General features: G+C 39.9%; 6 protein-coding genes across 7 annotated transcripts; 3 read left to right on the plus strand and 3 right to left on the minus strand.

The window, feature by feature from the left end:
- Window positions 1-3130: 3130 nt before the first annotated feature.
- On the plus strand, window positions 3131-6034 carry LOC104815766 (RNA-binding protein 38). 2 transcript variants are annotated; one of them, XM_010544324.1, is made up of 6 exons: window positions 3131-3435; window positions 3545-3677; window positions 4225-4330; window positions 4424-4460; window positions 4556-4814; window positions 4901-6034. In XM_010544324.1, the coding sequence occupies exons 1-6, from the start codon at window positions 3280-3282 to the stop codon at window positions 4912-4914; spliced, it is 705 nt and encodes a 234-aa protein (XP_010542626.1). In that variant the 5' UTR covers window positions 3131-3279; the 3' UTR covers window positions 4915-6034. The 2 variants fall into 2 exon arrangements, with proteins under 2 accessions (XP_010542626.1, XP_010542619.1); XM_010544317.1 differs by having other exon boundaries at window positions 3132-3435; window positions 4889-6034.
- On the minus strand, window positions 5590-8118 carry LOC104815757 (phytolongin Phyl1.1-like). Its single transcript, XM_010544307.2, has one exon. It carries the CDS (start codon window positions 7446-7448, stop codon window positions 6621-6623), a length of 828 nt encoding a protein of 275 aa, XP_010542609.1. The 5' UTR covers window positions 7449-8118; the 3' UTR covers window positions 5590-6620.
- Window positions 8119-8229: 111 nt separating this feature from the next.
- Window positions 8230-9944, minus strand: LOC104815780 (RING-H2 finger protein ATL7-like). Its single transcript, XM_010544336.2, has 3 exons — window positions 9413-9944; window positions 9164-9246; window positions 8230-8717 (listed from the first exon to the last, which is right to left on the minus strand). Exons 1-3 carry the CDS (start codon window positions 9650-9652, stop codon window positions 8327-8329), a joined length of 714 nt encoding a protein of 237 aa, XP_010542638.1. The 5' UTR covers window positions 9653-9944; the 3' UTR covers window positions 8230-8326.
- A 521-nt stretch (window positions 9945-10465) lies between these two features.
- On the plus strand, window positions 10466-13250 carry LOC104815798. The gene is made up of 11 exons (XM_010544358.1): window positions 10466-10503; window positions 10602-10669; window positions 10771-10857; window positions 11507-11640; window positions 11781-11839; window positions 11928-11982; window positions 12084-12131; window positions 12310-12414; window positions 12639-12686; window positions 12858-12977; window positions 13050-13250. Exons 2-11 carry the CDS (start codon window positions 10621-10623, stop codon window positions 13116-13118), a joined length of 774 nt encoding a protein of 257 aa, XP_010542660.1. The 5' UTR covers window positions 10466-10503; window positions 10602-10620; the 3' UTR covers window positions 13119-13250.
- A 406-nt stretch (window positions 13251-13656) lies between these two features.
- LOC104815789 (splicing factor 3B subunit 4) lies at window positions 13657-15362 on the plus strand. The gene is made up of 4 exons (XM_010544348.1): window positions 13657-13768; window positions 14026-14237; window positions 14351-14543; window positions 14932-15362. The coding sequence occupies exons 1-4, from the start codon at window positions 13735-13737 to the stop codon at window positions 15057-15059; spliced, it is 567 nt and encodes a 188-aa protein (XP_010542650.1). The 5' UTR covers window positions 13657-13734; the 3' UTR covers window positions 15060-15362.
- A 2730-nt stretch (window positions 15363-18092) lies between these two features.
- LOC104815806 (protein MOS2) lies at window positions 18093-20188 on the minus strand. Its single transcript, XM_010544364.1, has 2 exons — window positions 18668-20188; window positions 18093-18420 (listed from the first exon to the last, which is right to left on the minus strand). The coding sequence occupies exon 1, from the start codon at window positions 20136-20138 to the stop codon at window positions 18726-18728; it is 1413 nt and encodes a 470-aa protein (XP_010542666.1). The 5' UTR covers window positions 20139-20188; the 3' UTR covers window positions 18093-18420; window positions 18668-18725.
- Window positions 20189-20726: the final 538 nt, after the last annotated feature.

Here is a 20726-nt window from a genome sequence, read left to right on the forward strand (position 1 = left end):
AATGAATTACACTAATAAATGCAGAAAAAATAGATAGGTACCTGCACATAAACTTATGCAACAAAACACACACATAGTCAACAAGAATGAATTCCAAGAAAACAATATATAATATATATATATATACCCAAAGTTCACCAATATCTTGCTTTACTATATACCACCAATATACATATATATATATAGAGAGAGAGATATGTATATATGTATACACAACAGAAGTCCCACCTTGTTCCTTTACATATTCTCACGGCTTCTCAGAATTCTTCCATTCTTCTTTTTCATTTTTATAATAACAACAATAATAATATAAGGCAGGGGGGCAACTCCTTGAGGTGGCAGAAGGCAGGGGGGCAACTCCTTGAGGTGGGGGGATCGAATCCTCCTGCCGCTCCTTCTTCCATCTGACCTGCTCGTCTGCCAGCCTGTCATAACGGGCTGATTTACATCCCACGCGTGTGTCGCAGGCTCGTGCGTCGTGGGCTTGGGGTTTGACCCGCAGGCGCCTAAGCCCAACTACGGCCCGAGCGTTAGGCGCGCCTGGTGGCCAGGTCCGGCGGACTGAGGTCCATGGGGACTGTTAGGCGCAGGTGGTGGCCAGTTCGTCTCCGTTTGTAAGGGTAGGTAGTCACGGGGGTTCCCCAATGTTATAAAAAAAAAAAAAATAAAAAAAATAAAAAAAAAAAATAATAATAATAATAACCCAACAAAGTTGCATATTCATTGTAGCCACCGACCTCCATTTCTTTAATCTACGAGTATTAGATACGTGACCAAAGTGAAAGGTTATAGTCAATACCATGTGTGTATATATATATATATATAACAGATGCAACAGTTAGAAATAATGGTGACTAAAAGTAAAACCGGATTCGTAATTTACATTGGTTCACACTTTCCATTGCCATATGGGACAAATTTGATAGTAAACCGCACTAGTAACTGACGTAAACTCCTTCTAGAATCGAGAGAGAGAGAGAGCGCTTCATTGTTACATAGTCTCTGAACACACACAGAGGGAAAGGCAAAACTTTACGGAAGCATATATAATGAAGGGGACTGTGCTGTACTCGTAGTGGCCAACATTGAGATCTCTCCCTCTCTCTCTCTCTCTCTCTCTCTCTCTCTCTCTCTCTCTCTCTCTCTCTCTCTCTCTCTGTTGATGACCCTTTAAGATCGCCGGTCTCTACGCCACTTTGCCTGAAGATTAAGGCGAAAAACATCATTTAGAATTTACCAACTAAAGATGATTCATTGGTTGATAGTAAAGACGAAATTGTTTAATAGCCTTTCATCTTTTACTATACAACACAAACATAATTCACGTGTACTTTTAGAATTACAAAGAGTATTGATTTATCTTATTATCGATCAATGAATCACCGTTAGTGATATATATACATATATATATATATATTATATGTATATATTACCATGAGAAAAAGAGTGATGAGTGGACGATGTAAAAAAAGATTGAAAAGGAAAAATGGGAGTGGGGGAAAGGTAGGGCAAAAGGAGGATAGAAATTTCCGAAGAAAGAATGATGGGTGAGATAGAAAGTCAACGGAGTTTCAACGATAAGGAAAAAAAAATCTCAACCAAACAGAACCGACCACATTTGTCACCCACCAACTATGTCGTCTGTAGACCAAACCAAACCCTCTTTCTAAGACTGCTACCTTTGCTTTCTTTTATCCATTTTTTTATTCATATATATATATATATATATAAAGATAAAAAAAAGTGTAAGTCCACCCACAAGAGGGAGAGGATGAGAGGATGTACCATATTGAGACAATGCTCTTTTCTCTCATGAAACATGATGGATGCTTGATTTGATTCCTTACTAAACTACTTCCTTTGGATTGTATCTATGTGTTTGGTTCACCTTGTTTTGCTTTTTTTTTTTTTTAATTTCATATCTCCATATATTTTTTTTGATACTGGAGAACCTGCCCTACAACCCTTCAGATCGGACACCGGACACCGTAACGTCTCACAGTCCAATGGGCCGGACGAGGACGACATCAGGACGACATCGCGGACCAAGGAAAATCCCAAGCCCACGCGCACGAGCCTGCAATACACACGCGGGAGGTAAATCAGCCGTAACTGACAGGCGACAGGTGAGAGTCTAAGGAGGCGGTAGGGATCGAACCCCAGACCTCATGGTTTCTCACCATGCCCCTTAACCATCTCACTTGGGGGTTTTCCCGTATCTCCATATTCCATCTATTATTTGCTCTTAATTCATTTTCACGCTAATTTATTTGTTTTCGAGAGGATGTTCGATTTGATTTCGTTTTGGATGTTTTGTATTTTGACTTAACCGAGTTGGAAAAAAAGTTTCTGACTTAACATCCGGTTCGATTATCTCGGTTATGATCTTATTTCGGTCGGTTTTTTAATCTGGTTCGGATAAAATCGATTGGTTTCGGTTCTTGTCAACGTGACTTGAGAGTTGAATAGATAGTATTGGCCCAATTTGAGCCAGGCCTTATTGGGTCCAATAGCCCTTGTTATTTGGGCCTATTACGGCCCGATAGCTTTAACTCCCGCAAATTAATAATGGGCCCACTAATTGGTTGCAGGCCCAATGAGGTGGCCTTTATGAGCTGGATGTGGGACCCACTCGATGAGCTGTAAAAAAAATGAATGGGTGAGGCTGTGATGATGAAGAAGGGATAAAAGCCTGGGGAGACAACTCTGCCTTTTGGCTTTCCTTCTTTTTCCCTCTGTTTCCATTTCAATGATGCATGCTACACTGCTGTAAATCTCAACTTTTTTTTTCCCTCATTAAATCGAATTAAGAACAAAATAGAAAGGAGCTCTTAATGAATGATTTTGACACTTTTAAAATACATTTTGTGAAAATATTATATAGTGGACAGAATTAATTATCGTTTTTTTAAATAGAATAAAAATGTATCCCGAGTTTATGTTATTTTAAAACAATTAGGCACTTGAATTTCTTTTGGGGCTCACCTCATGAAATTAAAAAAAAAAATCAGGAGACAATATCTCGACAAAATCTTTGATTTTTTTTTATTACAAGTGACCGTACATAATTATCATTGAGATTTGTGAAAAAAAAAATAAAAGTGGATAAATAATTCATGAGTGCGACTGCGTCTTTTTGTTTCTCCCTCACTTTTCCTTGAATCCACTTCCCTCGTCTCTCTCTCCGATCTCAACCACTACTCTGCTTCCATATCCTAAATTCACTACTTCACCAAAAATTATCTGGGTTTGTTTCTGTGATCACAAAGCCGAAGGACAATGGAGGACACGACGTTCACGAAGGTGTTCGTGGGAGGATTGGCGTGGGAAACCCACAAACACTCTCTGAGGAATTACTTCGAACAGTTTGGCGACATTTTGGAGGCTGTTGTCATCACCGACAAAACCACCGGCAGATCCAAAGGATATGGCTTTGTAAACCTTCCATTTTCTTCTTCTCCGTTGTCTTCTTCTTCGTTTGGTGGCTCAGAGATTTAGCTTCTTTATGCTTTATGGATCTGAATAATGGTTTTTATTTTTGCAGGTGACTTTTCGTGAAGCTGAAGCTGCCCAGAAGGCGTGCGTAGATCCATCTCCCGTCATTGACGGAAGAAGGGCCAATTGCAATCTCGCTGCTTTTGGTGTTCAGAGATCCAAACCCTCTTCTCCGAATCATGGTACTTTGCTTGACTTCTATCTAGTGATTCTTCATCGTATTGGATCTGGGCGGAAAAACATACCCTCAGTATGGAGACAGGAATGTTTCTCCAGATCTAACTATCGTTTATGAAAAAAATGCTGAAAGATGATTGACGCGGGAAAAAAACTATAATTTTGTTGAAAGATGAATCAAATATCGTCGGTTAATAGCGAGTTTAGGGTTCTTAAAAAATTTTATGGTTAAATTTGATGTTAGATATGTCAAAATAGAAGAAAGTTGAATCAAATATCATAAATGAAAGCCATGTGGGGTGTGTACACATACACATCCTTGGACCTAGTTGGATTAATCCTACTGGTTAGCATTTTTCTTTCCCTTTAATTACTTGGAGTAATCTTTTCTCTCTCAATCTCTCTCTCTAACTCTGCACTAGTTAAACACTAAACACTTGTTAATATCTATTTAATGAGCTTTGTTGATGTCTTGTTACCAATATGTCTTGTCTTAGTTTTGCTGCGACCAAAATGTCTGAGAGGATATTCTATGGTGTGTTTTTCTGGCAGTGCAAGCAGGAGGAAGAGGCATTAAAGTTGCTAGCCCTTTCAAGACTCACTTCGGGGGAACTGCTGCTTTTCATTCCGCTCTTCTTCCTTACTCTAATCTTTTCGGGTACTTTGCCATTCGATATCTTCTCTTTTGCAGAAACTCATCGTACTTTAGTAGTCTGAGAATCTTCCCTCTGGTGTCTTACAACTCTTTTAGGTATTCGTCCTACCCGATGGATTACAACTACCCGACGGTATGTTATCATGCTTTCTTGTTGTGGCTGTCACTGCTAGTGTTGTAGTTACTGAAAGAGAGTTAGTTGATTTGATTGAGATGTTTTGACATCAGAGCTACTACAATGTATATGGAGGGGCAGCTGCTCAGCATCCCATGTATGGCAATGGAACAATGGCTGGCATGGCGGCAACTGCATTCTACCCGTATCTCCAGTTTGCGGAAGGAAATGGACCTGCCACTGGTTATGCCTCTGTCCACTACCCGAATCACCTGTTTCACTACTCTGCTCTTGCTTCATCTCCCGGGAGCAATTACCCGCACCACAATGGTTCACCAGTGTCTCTTGCACCTTCTCCAACCATTCCACCAGGTTTGTACAATCTGTATGTCTGTTGCTCTTTATATGTAACTGGAAAAACCGAGAGATATTGATCTCCTCAGCAGTGTGCTTTGCAGTGCCCCAGGCTTGACCATGAGGACTTGTGTTAAGGCCCACTCAAATTGCTGAGGCATGATGCTTCAGTACCACTTTCATCTGTATGCCTCTGAAGTACCAGTGCACGCCTGTGGCCTAACCATGGTTGCCCCATTCCCCTTGTCTCTAACTCAAAAGGCAAGAGCCCATATTTGGAATTTGGGCATCTTGGCTACTTCCACTTAAGCCTCACATAGGGGTTTAAGCTGGACCATCATCACACGCATTGCTGCTTTTTTTTTTCCTTCTCATTTTGTCATTGCATCATATGCTTCTGGAAGAAGGTTTCTTTCAAGTTTTAGCCCATTCAAGCTGTGTAGGAGTATCAGCTAAGTCAGAAAAAAGATAATTTGGTCTGTGCCCCAAAAGGGCAAGCAGTTTTGTAGAAACCTTAAAGCCTTAGGAATGGCTGATCAACAAGAATAGAAATAAGGATCTCCTTGGGAAAGGCTCAAAGTACTGAACAGCCGCGGAGATTATGAGGCAGGAGGTGCAAAGGTGTAACCTTTTCTGCATTTCATAGCTTTGTAGCATTTAGTCGTGGTAATGGAAGAACTAGGAGCGTGAAAAGATCGTATTTTTATAGTGTTAGCTTAGTAGATAGATACCCGGACATCAAACCGGGCATGGAGAATGACTTCCCTTGAGGCCAGAAGGGAAGGCAAATGTGTTTTTGCTGAACCATGTAAATTCTTGGTGGCTAAGCTTTGGAGTATTAGCTACAGCTGAACTAACTTAGGATAGACAACACACCATATTCAACAACTCCGCTGATGGAATGCGGGGTTATTTGCATATGCATCTGCATCTTTGCCTTTAGGGATATATTTTGGCTCCCTTTGGGTTATTCTCTGACTCAGCCAACTAGTTAACCAACCATGGTTAGGATTCAGGTGAGGGGTACCCTTCATCTCTCTTATCTCTCTTCCCTCTGTGTTATCTCTTATCTTCTCCAAGATGAAAACTCTGCAAGACTCTCTTATGTATTCCCCAGCTTATGAGCTTTCCTTTTGATTCTGATTCCATGTAGAAACAAATGTTCATTCTCCATCCATGGGGCTTGGGGATGAACAAGCGTTTGTCATATATTACTTCTGTCGTTTCTTATTACGTTATCTTCTTGTATAAACTCAAGTTTCTTATTACATTATATTCCCGCATAACCTGTCAGTATAAGATTCAGGATTCATTGCAATCAACACAGAACAAAGAAACAAAGAAGGAGCACAGTGATCTGTCTATGCAGAGACAATAAGCAGTTCTTGAAGCTTTTTAAGTGGAACAAACATTACACACTAAAAGCTTTGTCCTGAGCAAACAGAGGAAGTTCACTTCATTCACATCAACAAGAGCATGTTATCCCAAACGAATATGACAGCTCCATATCTCAGGCTACACACTTCGAGTTATTTGCACGAGGAAAACGAAACTGTACCAATCAATATGATTACCAACCCGTGTTCAAGCTAAAGCAGTTCTTGAAACTTCATTCGTAAAATTGCAGAGTTCATGAACGATCACCTGAGTTATACACAAGCTAAAGTAGACTTAAACCTCGTACCTCACATCACAATTCTTAGTGCAGGAGCCCCTTGAAGAATTGATCACCGACTCGTATGAAAAAGTAGAACTTGGATTTCTCAGTTGTATATATCAACCGTGACAGAGCTGCAGAAGGGAAGAGACCTGTGGATGAATCCATCAGGAACGTATACACTCAATGCCCTGACAAATAGCAAGCCAAATACCGAACAGCGTCAAACAAATAGCAACATCGATGGCAAGAACAATCTGAACTTGTCGACGCCATTTCCTTTCGATATTCTGAGAACCGCCAGATCGTCCCCTTCTCGGAGGGTAATCCTTCTCTAATGACGATGCTGCAGAATTTGCATCAGACCCTTCACTCTTGTTTTCTCTGTCTGTAGATTTTCGGTGTTCCTCTAGCTCAATTCCCCTAAACGAGATCACATGATCTTTCCCTTTCTTCTTCTTCTCTTGCTTGATTGATCTGCCCAAAAGCGGGGCTTTCGTGGAATTAGAACCTTCGCTTTGTTCAGCGGATTCAACAGCCGGTGATGATGAGGAAAGACAAGTGAGGTTAGCCTTTAGATCGCAGGTTGTCTCAGAAACACGCTCCAGTGAGGCTATGAGTTTGCAGACAACAGGAACAAGCTGCTCTTGAAGGGCATTGACAGAACTTATCATCCCGGAGAAGCTTCCTCTGGAATTTCTCTTGGCAGCTTTCTTGAATTCGTCCCTCAGATGTTCCAGAAACTCAAGAACACGAGATCTCCTTAGACCTTCATCAACAATGGCGAAATACACCAACCCATCTTCCATCAGGAAACCAAAAGTCCTCTTTCCAATAGTTTCGAAGTACCATTTGTGAAAAGACGGAGTCTTTTCCAAGCACAAGGCGGCGAGGTTCTTGGCGGTGGTGATGGGGTCTCCGCCATTGTAGGAGTACAGAATCTGGTTGTCTCTCGAGACACAGCAGTAATGAACAGTGTTCTGGGTTGGACCCATGGCAGAGAAAGAAGGTCGGACAAACGAAATTAAAGGTTGGGGATTTTGGAGAATCTAAGCGATCAAGTTGAGGCAAAAGAGGAAAGTGGTGAAGTCTTCGATTAGGGCAACGATAAGAAGAGCAGCTGCGATGAACTTGTCAGCGAAGAAGTCAAAGGCAAGAAGAAAGTACCAACAAAATCCCTCGGCTATGTACTCGAAATCCAGGATGAACTCCCTCATGCCTGTCTTAGGGTTCTTGGGCATGAGCAAAGGTATCAACTTGGATCCCTATCTGTGAAGAAAACGAAAGAAACTCGACCCTAAAGGAAAAGTCAGAATCAGAGGACCAAACCCAAGCTCGTGGTCCCGAAAGCGATACCAAAAGCAAAAGCAGTGAAACCAGACAAGGGTCTATCTACTTCGATGCAGTTGACGAGATAGATTCAGAATTCCAACCTCCGATTTTGTTTTGCCATTTCAAAGATCAAAGCAGTAACCCGAAACAGTGGATACCTCAGATTTTTGCTCATTTGGTTACACGTCCCTCTCTGGACTTCACGCTGTCAGCCTTCAACAACTTCCCCTTTTTATATTCGTTTCACCACTCTTAACTTGGCTCCAACAACGTAAACTCATCTCTTCTGTTCTTTCTTTTTTACCGTGGCCACAACCGATGGTGATGAAACAAGTTCAGATTTTTAGCAGTAGTTTTTGACAATTCTGCCTCCTCTATGATCGATTCATATCATAACATGAAATGGGTTGATCCCAAAAACCGAGGATGCGATTGTGAACATAGTTCCTATCCAAAGCTGCCATTCCCATTCGCTCCTATTAACGTTACAACAACAAAAGTAGCAGACCCTTTACACGAAATTCTCGAAAGGCTAAAGCTTTTAACAATGTCCGGGATTACAACAAGCATCCGAAGTTCCTGTGCTGTCTTGTTCATCCTTGTCCTTTTCTTTCAAGGCCTCTGTATCTCGGCTACACTCAGTCTCATCCCTCACACGTTCTTGGTCGACATTGCTGTGGTTTACTGATTCAGATGGCTGAGGCTCTGGTTGAGCAGAGGCTCTATCAGAATTCTCTGTGTCAGAAACAGGGCCTTCCGTGTGATGGGGCTGGCTCTGGCTGGACTTGGGGACAAGAGAGAGACGGCATAGAGGGCAAGTAGTGTGTGTTGTGAGCCATTGGTCGATACAGTCCATGTGGAATGTGTGCCCACATGCTGGTATTTGTTGAAGCTTGTCATCTGCTTGGTAGTCCCCTAAGCAAACCGAGCATCTGTGAATCACACCAAATCATGTATTGCAGGAGTTTTCACAAGTGGCTCTAGAAAAAACACAAGCTGGATTCAGCTCGATTTGTAGGTATGGACGGTTCTTATGAATGGATCCCGAACTGTTTTTCAAGATACAGATTACATTCTTGGGTGGGCTATACACACCACTGGTTGCAGATCAGTGAATCAATGGCTTTAAGGTTTGAGAATCTGGCAAGCTAGATTTGGAATAGCACTGCTACATTCTCAGGAGTTACATCTTATATGCACCGCCATCCAAAGAGTAGTGCTACTGATTCCTTTGGTCTTAGTCATATCACGTTACCTAACAACTGTTTCAACATTCTGTCACTATCCTTGTTCTTCTGAAGATAAACCCTTAAAATATCTCCCTCTGGGTACCCAAATTCAGTAAAAAGATAAAAAATTTTCCAATCTGGAAACTCACTGTGAATCCGTGACGGAGAAGCTCTCCTTGTAGACGACAATGGGGAGCATCTCTCTCACTTCTTTGCTCAGCCCTAATTCAGCCTGTCCACATTTAATTTAAACCCACGAATCGTCACGGAACAAACCCATAAAAGCTAAAAAAGAAAGAAGATTGATCAAGGAAAAGAACACGTTCTTAAAACCCACGAATCGTCACTGACAGAACCCATAAGAAAAGGCTGGAGATTCAAAGGACAAGAGAGACAACCATGGAGAGAGGGTTGCTGGTGATGAAACTGCTCCGCATTCCGATAGAAGACCAATCCACGCTGCGGCGATGAAGGTAGATGAAGTAAAACAGGAAGAGGATAATGAGTGTGAAGCAGATGGGCACTGAAAAAATGAAAGCTTGGTAGAGTTTCAGCTCCCGAAATGCATCCGGCGAGGTCGTGGCGGTTGTCGGTGAGCAGATATTCTCTGGATTTGGGTTTGGATTGTTGTAAGACATCACCCAGTAATAACAATGTCCCAGAGCCGACAAAAAGCACGACACCAAACCGGTCTCAGTGTCCTTATTCGGTTACTGAGAGAGAGAGAGAGAGATTTGGATCGAGAACTGAAGAGCCCAGATCGCAGATATCGGATTCGATGCAACTATGTTGTGATTTTTGTAGGAATTGAATGAAGAAGAAGAAGAAGAGAGGAGCGGTGGCAGAGTTTCAGGTGAAGCATTCAGCTTTCACTAAACGGCATCTGTCTGTTTCATTCGTTTATCTCTTTGACGCGGAGACGACGAAAATAGAAAAAAAAAAATCAAAATTACAAAATGAGAAGGATTTATATTGGGAATCAATATATAATATAGTCAACAAATTCGAGAGAGAGAAAAATCTGAACTCAAATGGAACTTTACAGAAAAAATATATTGTTCTTGAATTTTTTAAAAGGTTTAGCTGGAGGGATAATCTTCCAATCAATACAATATTAGTGGGACTGAATTTAGTTTTATGTGAGAGTATTCTTAAAAAAAAAAGAAATGGAAAGAAAATAAAAATATATTTCGTGCAGAACGCACAATAATATTAATATTTATCAAAAAACCCAAATTTCCAAAGAAATCAACTATTATACTAAAATAACCGACCCGAAATCGGCTCATATCCGAAATATCATTCGAGTTTCAAATTGGTATGGGCCTATTGGGTTTCGAATTGGGCTTAAAACCAAAAGCCCGAAATCATTTGAGCGGGTCGACCCGAACCCTATATATATTTATCGTCGTATAAAATGCCCCCTTCGTTTTCGTTCTTTCCCTCGCAGTTTCAAATTCCAATCGCCTTTTTTGATTTTGCTCGAAAGGTGATGTCCGCGTCAAGTTCTTGGTTCCTGGTGAGATATGATCCAAAATCTTCAATGAATTGAATCTCTGTCTCTGCTTGGATCGTTTGTGATTACAGGTTGAAGTCAGAGAGAGACATGGAGGAGTATTTGCAGTACGTGAAGACTCTGCGCTCCCAGATGAACGGTATCTAACCGGTTCGCCGCTATAACTTTTGGTCTTCTAAAGAATTGTGCTCTGTGATAGTTTGTGGGATCTGATTTTGGTGTCGACTCCATTGATTTTAGATGTGGAAGATCAGGCGGCGAAGGTCTCGGTTGAGGAGCAGATGCAGATCACCACCATACAAACCTTGGAAAGAGATCTCGATCATGGTTAATTTGCTCTCACTTTCCGTTTAATCGTTCTCAAATTCCATAGTTTTCATTAGAATACTTGGACCATTGCGATAGCTAGGTAGGTTTTAGTCGTCCTTTGGCGTTCTTGGTGGAAATCTGTACTAATGTTTCGCATTCCGTCGATTGTGAGAGTCGTAGTACTACAGTGCTTTTAATTTTGAAATCTGTGTAGCCAGAATTCAGGTTCCGTACGTTTCTATACTAGGACTGCGATACACTCTTTCTTCTCGTTAAATTCCCTAACCTTCCTGTTGTTTTCGGATACTGGTTATGATGCATCAAGTTTGCTTTATGTTTAACTATTCAAATCCTTTTACTATTTGCAAATTCATCATTGAAAACCAGAACAGTAAGTGATGGACATATCTCAAAGTTCAAATCCCTCTTCTACCCAAAGAAGAAAAAACGCAGTCCTCTTCTGGAATATTGGTTTGTCCTGGGATCAGTTTTTGAGAATCTTATTAGTAGCTTTTATTCGAGCCCGACATCTTGGATCCGCAGTTAGACTCAGCTTAAGCTGATTCTTCTGTTCATGCACACTTTTTTCCATAAAAAGCAGAATGTTTGGCATAATAATATAGTATACACTCTGTCGTTTTCTTATTCTTGTATCACTATTTTGAAGCAAGATCTGAATTGAAGAAACTAGAAGATGAAACAGAGCAGATGATGAGGAGAAAGGGTGGAATTTGCTCACAGATACTTGAGAAACAGAGAAAAATATCAAGTATGGAATCTGATTCATCAACCCTTGCACAGGTATCATCCTCTTTTACACTCGAATATATCTGCTGAGGCCTAGCTGAAATTTATACATGAATCTAATAAGTTAAGCTTTTGGTGAAGCATTTCATATAATATGCTGCTCATCCTTGGTACAATATCATCCTTTATTGTAGACTCTAGAGCTCATTCAACAAGAACGACTCAGCATATCTGCCAAACTTGCAGTGAAACGGTATTTCAAAGCGCAATCTGCCGCATCCAGAACTGTTGGGTTAGATTGCAGTCAAGTGATTGTCTCTGATTATTGTTTCAAATGGCAGTTCTGACTACGCAAAGATTGCAGAGGACACTAGGACTAAGCTAGAGGAGCAACAGGTCTGTTATGTGCATCTCTTCATGTGTCCACCCACACCCAACTGCGTTTTTACTTTGTATTGACATGGCTGTCTTTCCTTTTGTTATATTCTGGTCCATAGGGCTGGTTTGTTTCTCATGGAAGTAAAGAGTCCGGTAAACAAGGGCAGGTATGTTCTCTCTTTACCCATACAACTGAGTTTTTCTTTTCCTGGGTACATCATCTTATACTATCTAGTTTTAGCTCAATGAACTGAATGCGTCTTTAGATAATGATACTTGTAACGATTCATGCCATTAAAGCTTAAAATTTTTTTTGTACCTTTTTATTGGATATTGAAACTTCAGCAAGATGAGAGGGGGGAAAAGGTGATGAAACTGTTGGATTCTGCTAAAGCAAAACTGGACGAAACAAGACAGATGAAATCCGACCTTATCCAGGAGAACAACAAGGTTGTAACTTCAGATAACTTTTCTTCATCTTCAAATGTGGTTTGTCCTCTGGTTAGTTTTGAGTTGTTCTTATATTTTCCGAAAATCATCTCGGTAAGGGTTTCCTGTTTCAGTAATTCCTAAAATAGTTCTAAAAACAAATAGTTCTGAAAACAAATAGTTTATTTTTTGCTACAGTTATGTCTTCTCCAGCTCCTCTCATTGCGGCATAATTTTTGTTTCAGATGAGGCTCTTGATCAAAAATCAGCAGAACAAGGCTAACGAGTTTAAGGTAATTACTCTATGCAATCTTTTCCAGCTGCGTTTCCCGCAGGAAGGTAATCGTTAGATCGCATGCTTACATCTAAATGAATCCAGATGGCCTACTGCTTCACTCTAGTCTTTATGATGTTTTACCTGTTTCAGCCATGGTACTTCTGTAAATTTTTTTTACCAATTGCAGCCAGAGTTGTCGTCAATGGATACAAAGATTCTCGAAGAGGAATACACCGCCCTCTCGTCAGATGAATCTGGGGAGACTGAGTATCTGCATTCACTGCGTGGTCAAACTGAGAAGCTGAAGGTAAATTTTGGCAATAGTTTTGATTTAGTTTTCCAACTATATGACCGTGTGGGTTTCATGTGGTGATTTCAGGGAGTTTCTTACATTTCCAAATGCGGATGTGGAGAGGAATACACTGTTAGTGCACATCTTCATTCTTAGAATGCATAACGCAACTAATGATGGGTATGATCCCTTCAGGTACGCATTTGGTTAATTTCACCTGACAGTAATAATCATGAACATGCGGTTATAGTCTTGTTGATCCTGCGTTTTAGTAAATATTCTTTCACAGTCATGAACCCACTATCGTATTCCTTTATTCCAAAAGTGTGTGTCACAAATATTTTTACAGCGGGTAACGTCTTTCAAATGCTAAAGAAGAACCACCACCCATTTTCACAATTTCCACAATCTTTGATTTGCCAGTTAATTGGCCAAAGAGAAGGATTCTATAAAGAAAGCCACTGACAATATCTCTCTCTACCCTCTCTGTAATAATTATTTAATGAGTGAAAAGTTAAATATTGATATATATATATAAAAAATAAATTTAACCAATGTGTTACCCAAAAGATAAAAAAATAAAAAATAAACGCACCAAAGCTCCAATGGAAATCCAATTTTGTCTTACTTTGCACGTTTAATTACCATTCTACCCTCCTGAAACTTTAATTATTTGTTCCGTGTATGTAGCCACCTCTTCTCCTCTTCATCGTCTCTTCTTGCTCTCACTAGGGTTTCAGTTCGCACCGATCAAATCAAAGGCGTAGCTTCCATGTCAGGCAATTCCAACCGCACCGTCTACATCGGTGAGTTTCTATTTGATAAGATTCTCCTCTTTTCTTTTCTTTTCTTTTCTTCTTTCCCCCATTTTTGTCTATTGTTGATGAATCTACGCCGCTCGAATCTTATGAATCTGCTTAATTCCATTATCCTCGTATAATTCGAAATCCCGTATCTGTCCCGGTGAAAACGGGCCTTTTCTTGCATTTTCCGTTTCAGTTTTCTTCCAATTTGATATTGGGAAAATGCATGTAGAGTTTTAACGTTCGAAATGGTGAAACAGGCAACATTGACGAGAGGGTCAGCGACAGGGTGTTGTACGATATCATGATTGAAGCTGGTCGAGTCGTAGATTTACACATCCCTCGGGATAAAGAAACCGATAAGCCCAAAGGCTTCGCGTTCGCCGAGTATGAAACTGAGGAGATCGCCGAATACGCCGTCAAGCTCTTCTCCGGTCTTGTCACTCTCTACAACCGAACTCTCAAGTTCAATGCAAGTCCTTTTTTCTTGTTTTTGGCAATATACTTGCTTGCTTGCCACGATTCTACGAATTCGTGTTGGTAATTATGTTCTGGTGCTGATTTACTTGAGATGTCTCTGAATAGATATCTGGGCAGGACAAGTTTCCGCCAAACTCGCAGTCTGCTGCGATTTCGGGTCACAGGGCAGGGACCAGACCTCATTCTCTGTCCTTGGAAAATACAGAAATGGTTATGGGTATGGCTCCGCATTCAGAGAGGTTCTCTGCTGCCTCTCCTTTGTATCCTCCTCCTCCTCCTATGGATTACTACTCTCAAGGTATGTATGCCTTCTTTTTCTTTGTCCTCTTGATCCGTGTGGATATTTTGATGTGGTAGAAGCTTGCGGGAGATATCAGAGGTTTCATGAGAAATATCCAAATTAGCTGAATCAATAGCTAGTTATAACAATCTTGAGTTGAAGGTTTGTTGAAGAGGTTGAGAAAGGTATCAAAAGTTCGAAGCCAAGATATCTAAATGATCAGCCTTGCACACAAACGCCATTGGAACCTGTTCTTTAGCTGAAATCACACATTAACAAAAGATGAACATCATTTTCCTTTACCCAAAAATATGAACAAAACGATGTCATAAAAGTGTTGCTCATACCACTCCTCTATGTAAGGAAGGGATGGAAGTTCACGTATACATTTCTTTGGCATTTGCAGAACCGCCTCCGCCTGGGGTATCACCTCACTCTAATGGGTATGGGCATTTTCCGAACGGAGAGTACAGCAGGAGGGCTCTTGGTTCAACGCTGGATAGCATCAGTCGGTCCAGTCCGCGCTGGCATTGAACTAATCACTAACATAACGTTTCTTGTCATGGTTGATTACCGGTAATTCACTTCCTGATGATTGGATATAGGAAGGTGTCTGTGTTTTAGTGATGCTTGTGGATAGAAGAAGAGCAAAATGGTAAGTCGGTATTGACACACGGATCCTGAACACGACCAGTGTTGGATCGCACAGCAAGAACTCGTTCGTTAACTCTTGTGTAAAGGCAGAATGTTTTTCAGGTTAATGGTACAAATCATGTCACGAGACATACGATGTTCTCGCAAATGGTGTAAAAGTAATGAAAGGGTGCTTTTTCTACAGAGAGGCCTCTGATTGGTTTTCGACGGTGTGGTTTACGAATAATCTTGGCACCTTAATTAAAGAACCAAGGAATAGGGCTGGGCATTTAAAACCGTTAACGTATTCGAAAAACGGGTAGTCGACATTGAATGAAGAAGATAATGGATATTGTAAGATGAAAACGAAGACGGATATGGATTTTAAGACGGATACCCGCGGATATCTATAAATATATAAAAATGATTAAATATTTTTATATTTTTTAACTTTTTTATTTAAATATTATATTTTAACTTTTAAAAATTAATATATATATTTAAAAAACTTCTATTAATCTATATATATTCAAAGATATATAATTTCTTTTATATTTTAAACATATTTTAAAATTAAATAGTATAATTTTACTAAATATTTAGTTTATATTTATTTAAAAAAATATTTTATATATACGGGTACCCGGATATCCGTCTCTTATATACGGATACTCAGTCAATGGGTACTCGGTGATAATGAGCCTTTGTTTTCACAAAATTCATGAAGACGAAGACGGATATTTCCAAAATCGTGGGTATCCGACCCGTGTTCAGTCCTAGGAAGGAAAACACGGAAAAAGAATATGACGAAAGCTTTGTGGGGAAATAAAATAATTCAGAAAGATGGGCTTCATGAGCTAAACTGCATTTTCAGAAAATAGCAAGTAGTCGGTTGCCATGTGGGTTACATGGCACGTTTTTCGAAAACAAGACAAGCAACGCTCAGACAACTCTACAAGTAAAACGACATACATTTCTAAACAAGAAAAACAGCAGGAAGTTCACTCCGAAACCAATTAAACAACAAGCATTCCAATGGTAGCAAAAACGACATACAGTATGCCTCTGGGTAGTCTAAACAACATGCCTTTCGAATTTAATTGTCACAGCGATTTTTTCTTTTTGCGTAAGAGAACATTTTTCTCCTTTTTCCATAGCGAACATTGTGTCTATAAAATTAATATTAATCTGAAGGATAAGTGGGGAGCTAAATTTGTTTTTTAAATAAAAAGATCAAAATAATCTGAATAGAAATCATACAATGAAAAAAATGATAGCATTCGAGCGACGGAACGAAAGCGCTGTCCACGCGCCGAAATCAGAAAACAACGCTAAAAGGGGGGGATTTCGTGGGTTATAATCCAGGGGAAATGGGCGCGTGATGAAAACGCGCTACCTTTGAGAGTGGGTGTGGATCGTATGGGATCTACTTGTAATTTGTCTTCGGATTGGGTCTTCCGCGTTTCGAATTTAAATCTCTTATTGGGCTTTTATAGGCTTCACTCATCCTTATTCTTTCGGCCTTTTTAATCAATTTGTCTTCGAATTTCGATATGTACCGCTCTTGTCGTAGTTTTCGTATTTTAGCCAAAAATATATAGAAATTGCTCGAAAAAAATTGACTAGCAATTCACAATTTTCCTTTCATTTTTTACCGTTTATTATATTTCTACAAGATCCATGCTGAACGATATTAACATCCAACATAACAATATCAATATATATTTTGGTGATTATCTAATAAAACACAGAGTTGTCAAAGACTTGATTTGAGATAGAAATTCTAGTATGAAATAACGACGTCGTGTTGAAATCAGCAGTAAATACGAAGGCAAAAATGGAAATTCATTAACCTGGGTTGTTAGTCATGTGAGAAAGAGTCAGGGCTTGAATTTGGGTATAAATTCTCGATTTCGAAAAAAATCGTATCGATATCTTGTAAACTGTACACATACATAGTAAAGATCTTTATCTCTCTCACGAGACGTAAGGTTGAACACACTGTTCAACTTGAATTCGTAATTTTTGGGGTTCCTTACTTTTTATATTTTTATTTCTTGTCTTCTTGCGAATCGAGAGAGAGAATGTGAGTGAATTCTAAGATGAAATCCATATTAGTTGAGCAGATTCAAGACTGTTGAGACTATTGAGCTTTCTCGGCGGTGAAGTCCAGATAGTTCATATATATTATATGATTGAAAAAATAATTTTAACCTTGAATAAACCTATGAAAATCCATTACTTTATTTCCCGTCAAGATAATTAAATAACGAAAAAAAAACACGGAAAAAGAATATGGCGAAAGCAATGCGGGAAAATAAAAGAATTTAGAAGAGGGGCTTTATGAGCAAAACTGCATATTTAAAAAACAGCAAGAAGTCAGGCTTCCACGTGAGTGACATAGCACGCTTTTCGAAAACGAGACAAACGACACTCAGTCGACAACTGTAGAATTAAAACGACATGTATTTCTAAACAAGAAAAACAGCACGAAGTGGAGGCCGAAAACAATTAAACAGCATGCATTCCAGTAGTACCAAAAACAGCACACAGTATGACTCTGTATAGTCTAAACAACATGCTTTTCGATCAAATGAAAACCACACGCAATCGATCTATGTATGCATTATCTTACACACGTGTTTGCCGGAAATACAGAAACCATCAAGCCGTTGGTTTTGATATTGTGTTATGAAAACCACACGCAATTGATCTATGTTACAGTCGACAACTGTAGGACAAACGACATGCATTTCTAAACAAGAAAAACAGCACAGGCCGAAAACAAATAAACAGCATGCATTCCAGTAGTACCAAAAACAGCACACAGTATGACTCTGTATAGTCTAAACAACATGCTTTTCGATCATATGAAAACCACACGCAATTGATCTATGTATGCATTATCTTATATACGTGTTTGCCTTCCGGAAATACAGAAACCATCAAGCCGTTGGCTTTGATATTGTGTAATGAAACTGTAGAAAATGGGCATATATTATACAACCATAGGAAATTAAGGCATTCTACTAATTATCCTTACACTATGTTACATCTGTATTAAATAACCCAGTATTTTTCACATATTAATTAAAAAAAAAGGCCAAATACACGTTATAATTGGACCAGCGTCAAAACCAGATATAGTGGAACATGACAAAGCTGATACAGATTCATACCCTGATCTTGAAGGCTTTTGCATATACGAAGCATGGGAATCTGAATTCTGTCCTCTTATTTAGTACATAAACTCAACTACAAACTACAAAGTGAATTCATGTCAGTAAAACTAACACACGAGACAGAGAGAACATTGCAAATATATGCCAATAGCATATGAAAAGAAACAGATATGTTAGCTTATATGAAAATTTAAGCCCATGTTGCTTTGCAAATTTGCAGAATCCACAAGGATATCCAATGCTTTATCAAGTACATTCCAATCCAAAGTATACGATTTTCAAGACCAAATGGCAAGAGAATAAAAGAGGCTGGATCACGGTCAGTACCTGAACTGAAGTTACCAGCAGCTCCTCTTCGCCCGACACCAGTCCAAATACAAAATGTTTAGTATCCGATATCGCTCGGATCCCCCATGAACTCGGCAATTTGTTCGAGCTTAACATCAAGCATCTCATGACTATCTGCATCACGGACAACACCCGTCTCTGTGTCCAAATCCTTCTCTACAAGACTCCCATACACGCCCTTATGTCTCCCAAACAGAACCAACACTGGCCCTCCTCGTCTGGGCAATGCTGTCTCCAGCAACTCCTGATCCACCCCTTGTACCAATTCCCGTGTCTCATCCATCGCTATGTCACATGTCATTGGCCCGACCACATCTACCACTTTCCCCTTCTTCAAATAGAATCTACCACCTTTCAGATTTTTGCTTATTACCCTCACTCTAATATGGCTCCTAAGCCAAGAAATCTTTTGTTTTCTGTCTCTTGTTGGTTCCCTGTCATCTTTTACGACGACTTCTACTTCATTTCGATGCCCCCTCTCAGTATCTCTACTGCGTTTACTGGATTTTCTGTCTTTCTCCTTATGACTAGACTGGTTTTCCTCTCTAATCCTCAAATCCTTCAACTTCTTCAAGCATCTTTCCTCTTCTTTGGTACCTAAAACTGCTATCTCATCAATACCCGCCTTCACTTCCTCTTCACCACCGGAAAGCTTCAAAACAACTGAATCCAATCCCAATTTCTCCACAATCTTACCCTTTAAGCCTATCTCTCTACCTGCAATAATTCTCACCTCTTTACCAACGGAAAACCCATCTACACCATTACTCTCTCTACGCTCGTCAGATTTCCCATTCCCCTCTTTCACTTCTGCCTTTGTCTCCCTAGCCTTAGATATCTTCGGATCAAACCCTAATCCTTCCCTGTTAGCCCACTTCTTGTATTCCTTTACTTTAACATCCTCTTTAGCGTTCTTACCTATTCCCTGACCCGGCTTCCAACCGTACCCAGCAAGCAAAGCGGCTCCGAATCCCTCGACAGGAACATCCTCGTAATCCTCGAATGCCATATCATCAGGGAGCCGGTCCAGATCTTCCCTCAAACTCTTCAGCAAAACTTGCTCCACAGGCTCCGATTTCTTCTCCTCACCCGCTTCACCGTTCGAAACTGGATCATTCTTGCTATTCTGGCGAACATTCAGACCGAAGGAGATCTTGTCGGAGCCCTGGGCATCGTTGGAGAGAGTCTCGACCTCGAATTCGAGGAGGGAACCGGGAGTAGAGGACTGAAGGGGAAGATCTAGGTTCTTCATCTTCTTGTAGGGTCTCCATTCGTTCTCTTTAGGAGGGATCACGTACTTCGGCTTTGATTCCGCTAGGGTTTTCGAAGGGTCGAATTCGGTGAGGAACTCCTTGCGATTGCCGTCGTCTGTGGCCTCCTTATCATTCAAGATCGGAGTAGCTTTGGATTTGGAAGAAGATTTGGAAGGGATTGAGAAGGAGAGCTTCATGGCTATGGCTTCCTTCTCTACGACGAAGAAATTGGAAATTTGAGGAAGGCGTCGACCGGAAGACAAAAAAGAGGGAATACACACATATATATATATATCACACTATCATGGGCCACTTTGTTGAGAAAATGGGCCTCTAATGGGCCTAACACTAACTAAATGGCTTCACATAACCTACCATTCAATGGGCTTTTAAATGGGCCTGTCTTGAAATATGTAGTGAATTTCTGACTTTTCTAAAAAAATGTAGGGTTAGAAAGGGAGACCATTGGATTATGAGTACAATCCAACCAGGTGGATTCAAATTGAATAATACATATATGTATATATACATTTTTTTAAAAGTGAAAAATTCGAATCCGAATCCAGGAAAAATTAAAAAAAAATCTATTAAAACCGAGATTTCATTTTTGAGAATTTTTATTTAAAAAAATTGAATCGAAACTAAGTCTAATAAAACCAAACTAAATCAAATTCAACATAAGAATCGAAATAATTAAATTAAATTCAATATAAAAATTGAATAGAATTAATTATCTACAGCCAAACTCATAAGAAAAAATCTATCCAAACCGAAAGGCAAAATAC

Source organism: Tarenaya hassleriana, unplaced genomic scaffold (assembly GCF_000463585.1).
Source record: "Tarenaya hassleriana unplaced genomic scaffold, ASM46358v1 Cleome1, whole genome shotgun sequence".
NCBI lineage: Eukaryota > Viridiplantae > Streptophyta > Magnoliopsida > Brassicales > Cleomaceae > Tarenaya > Tarenaya hassleriana.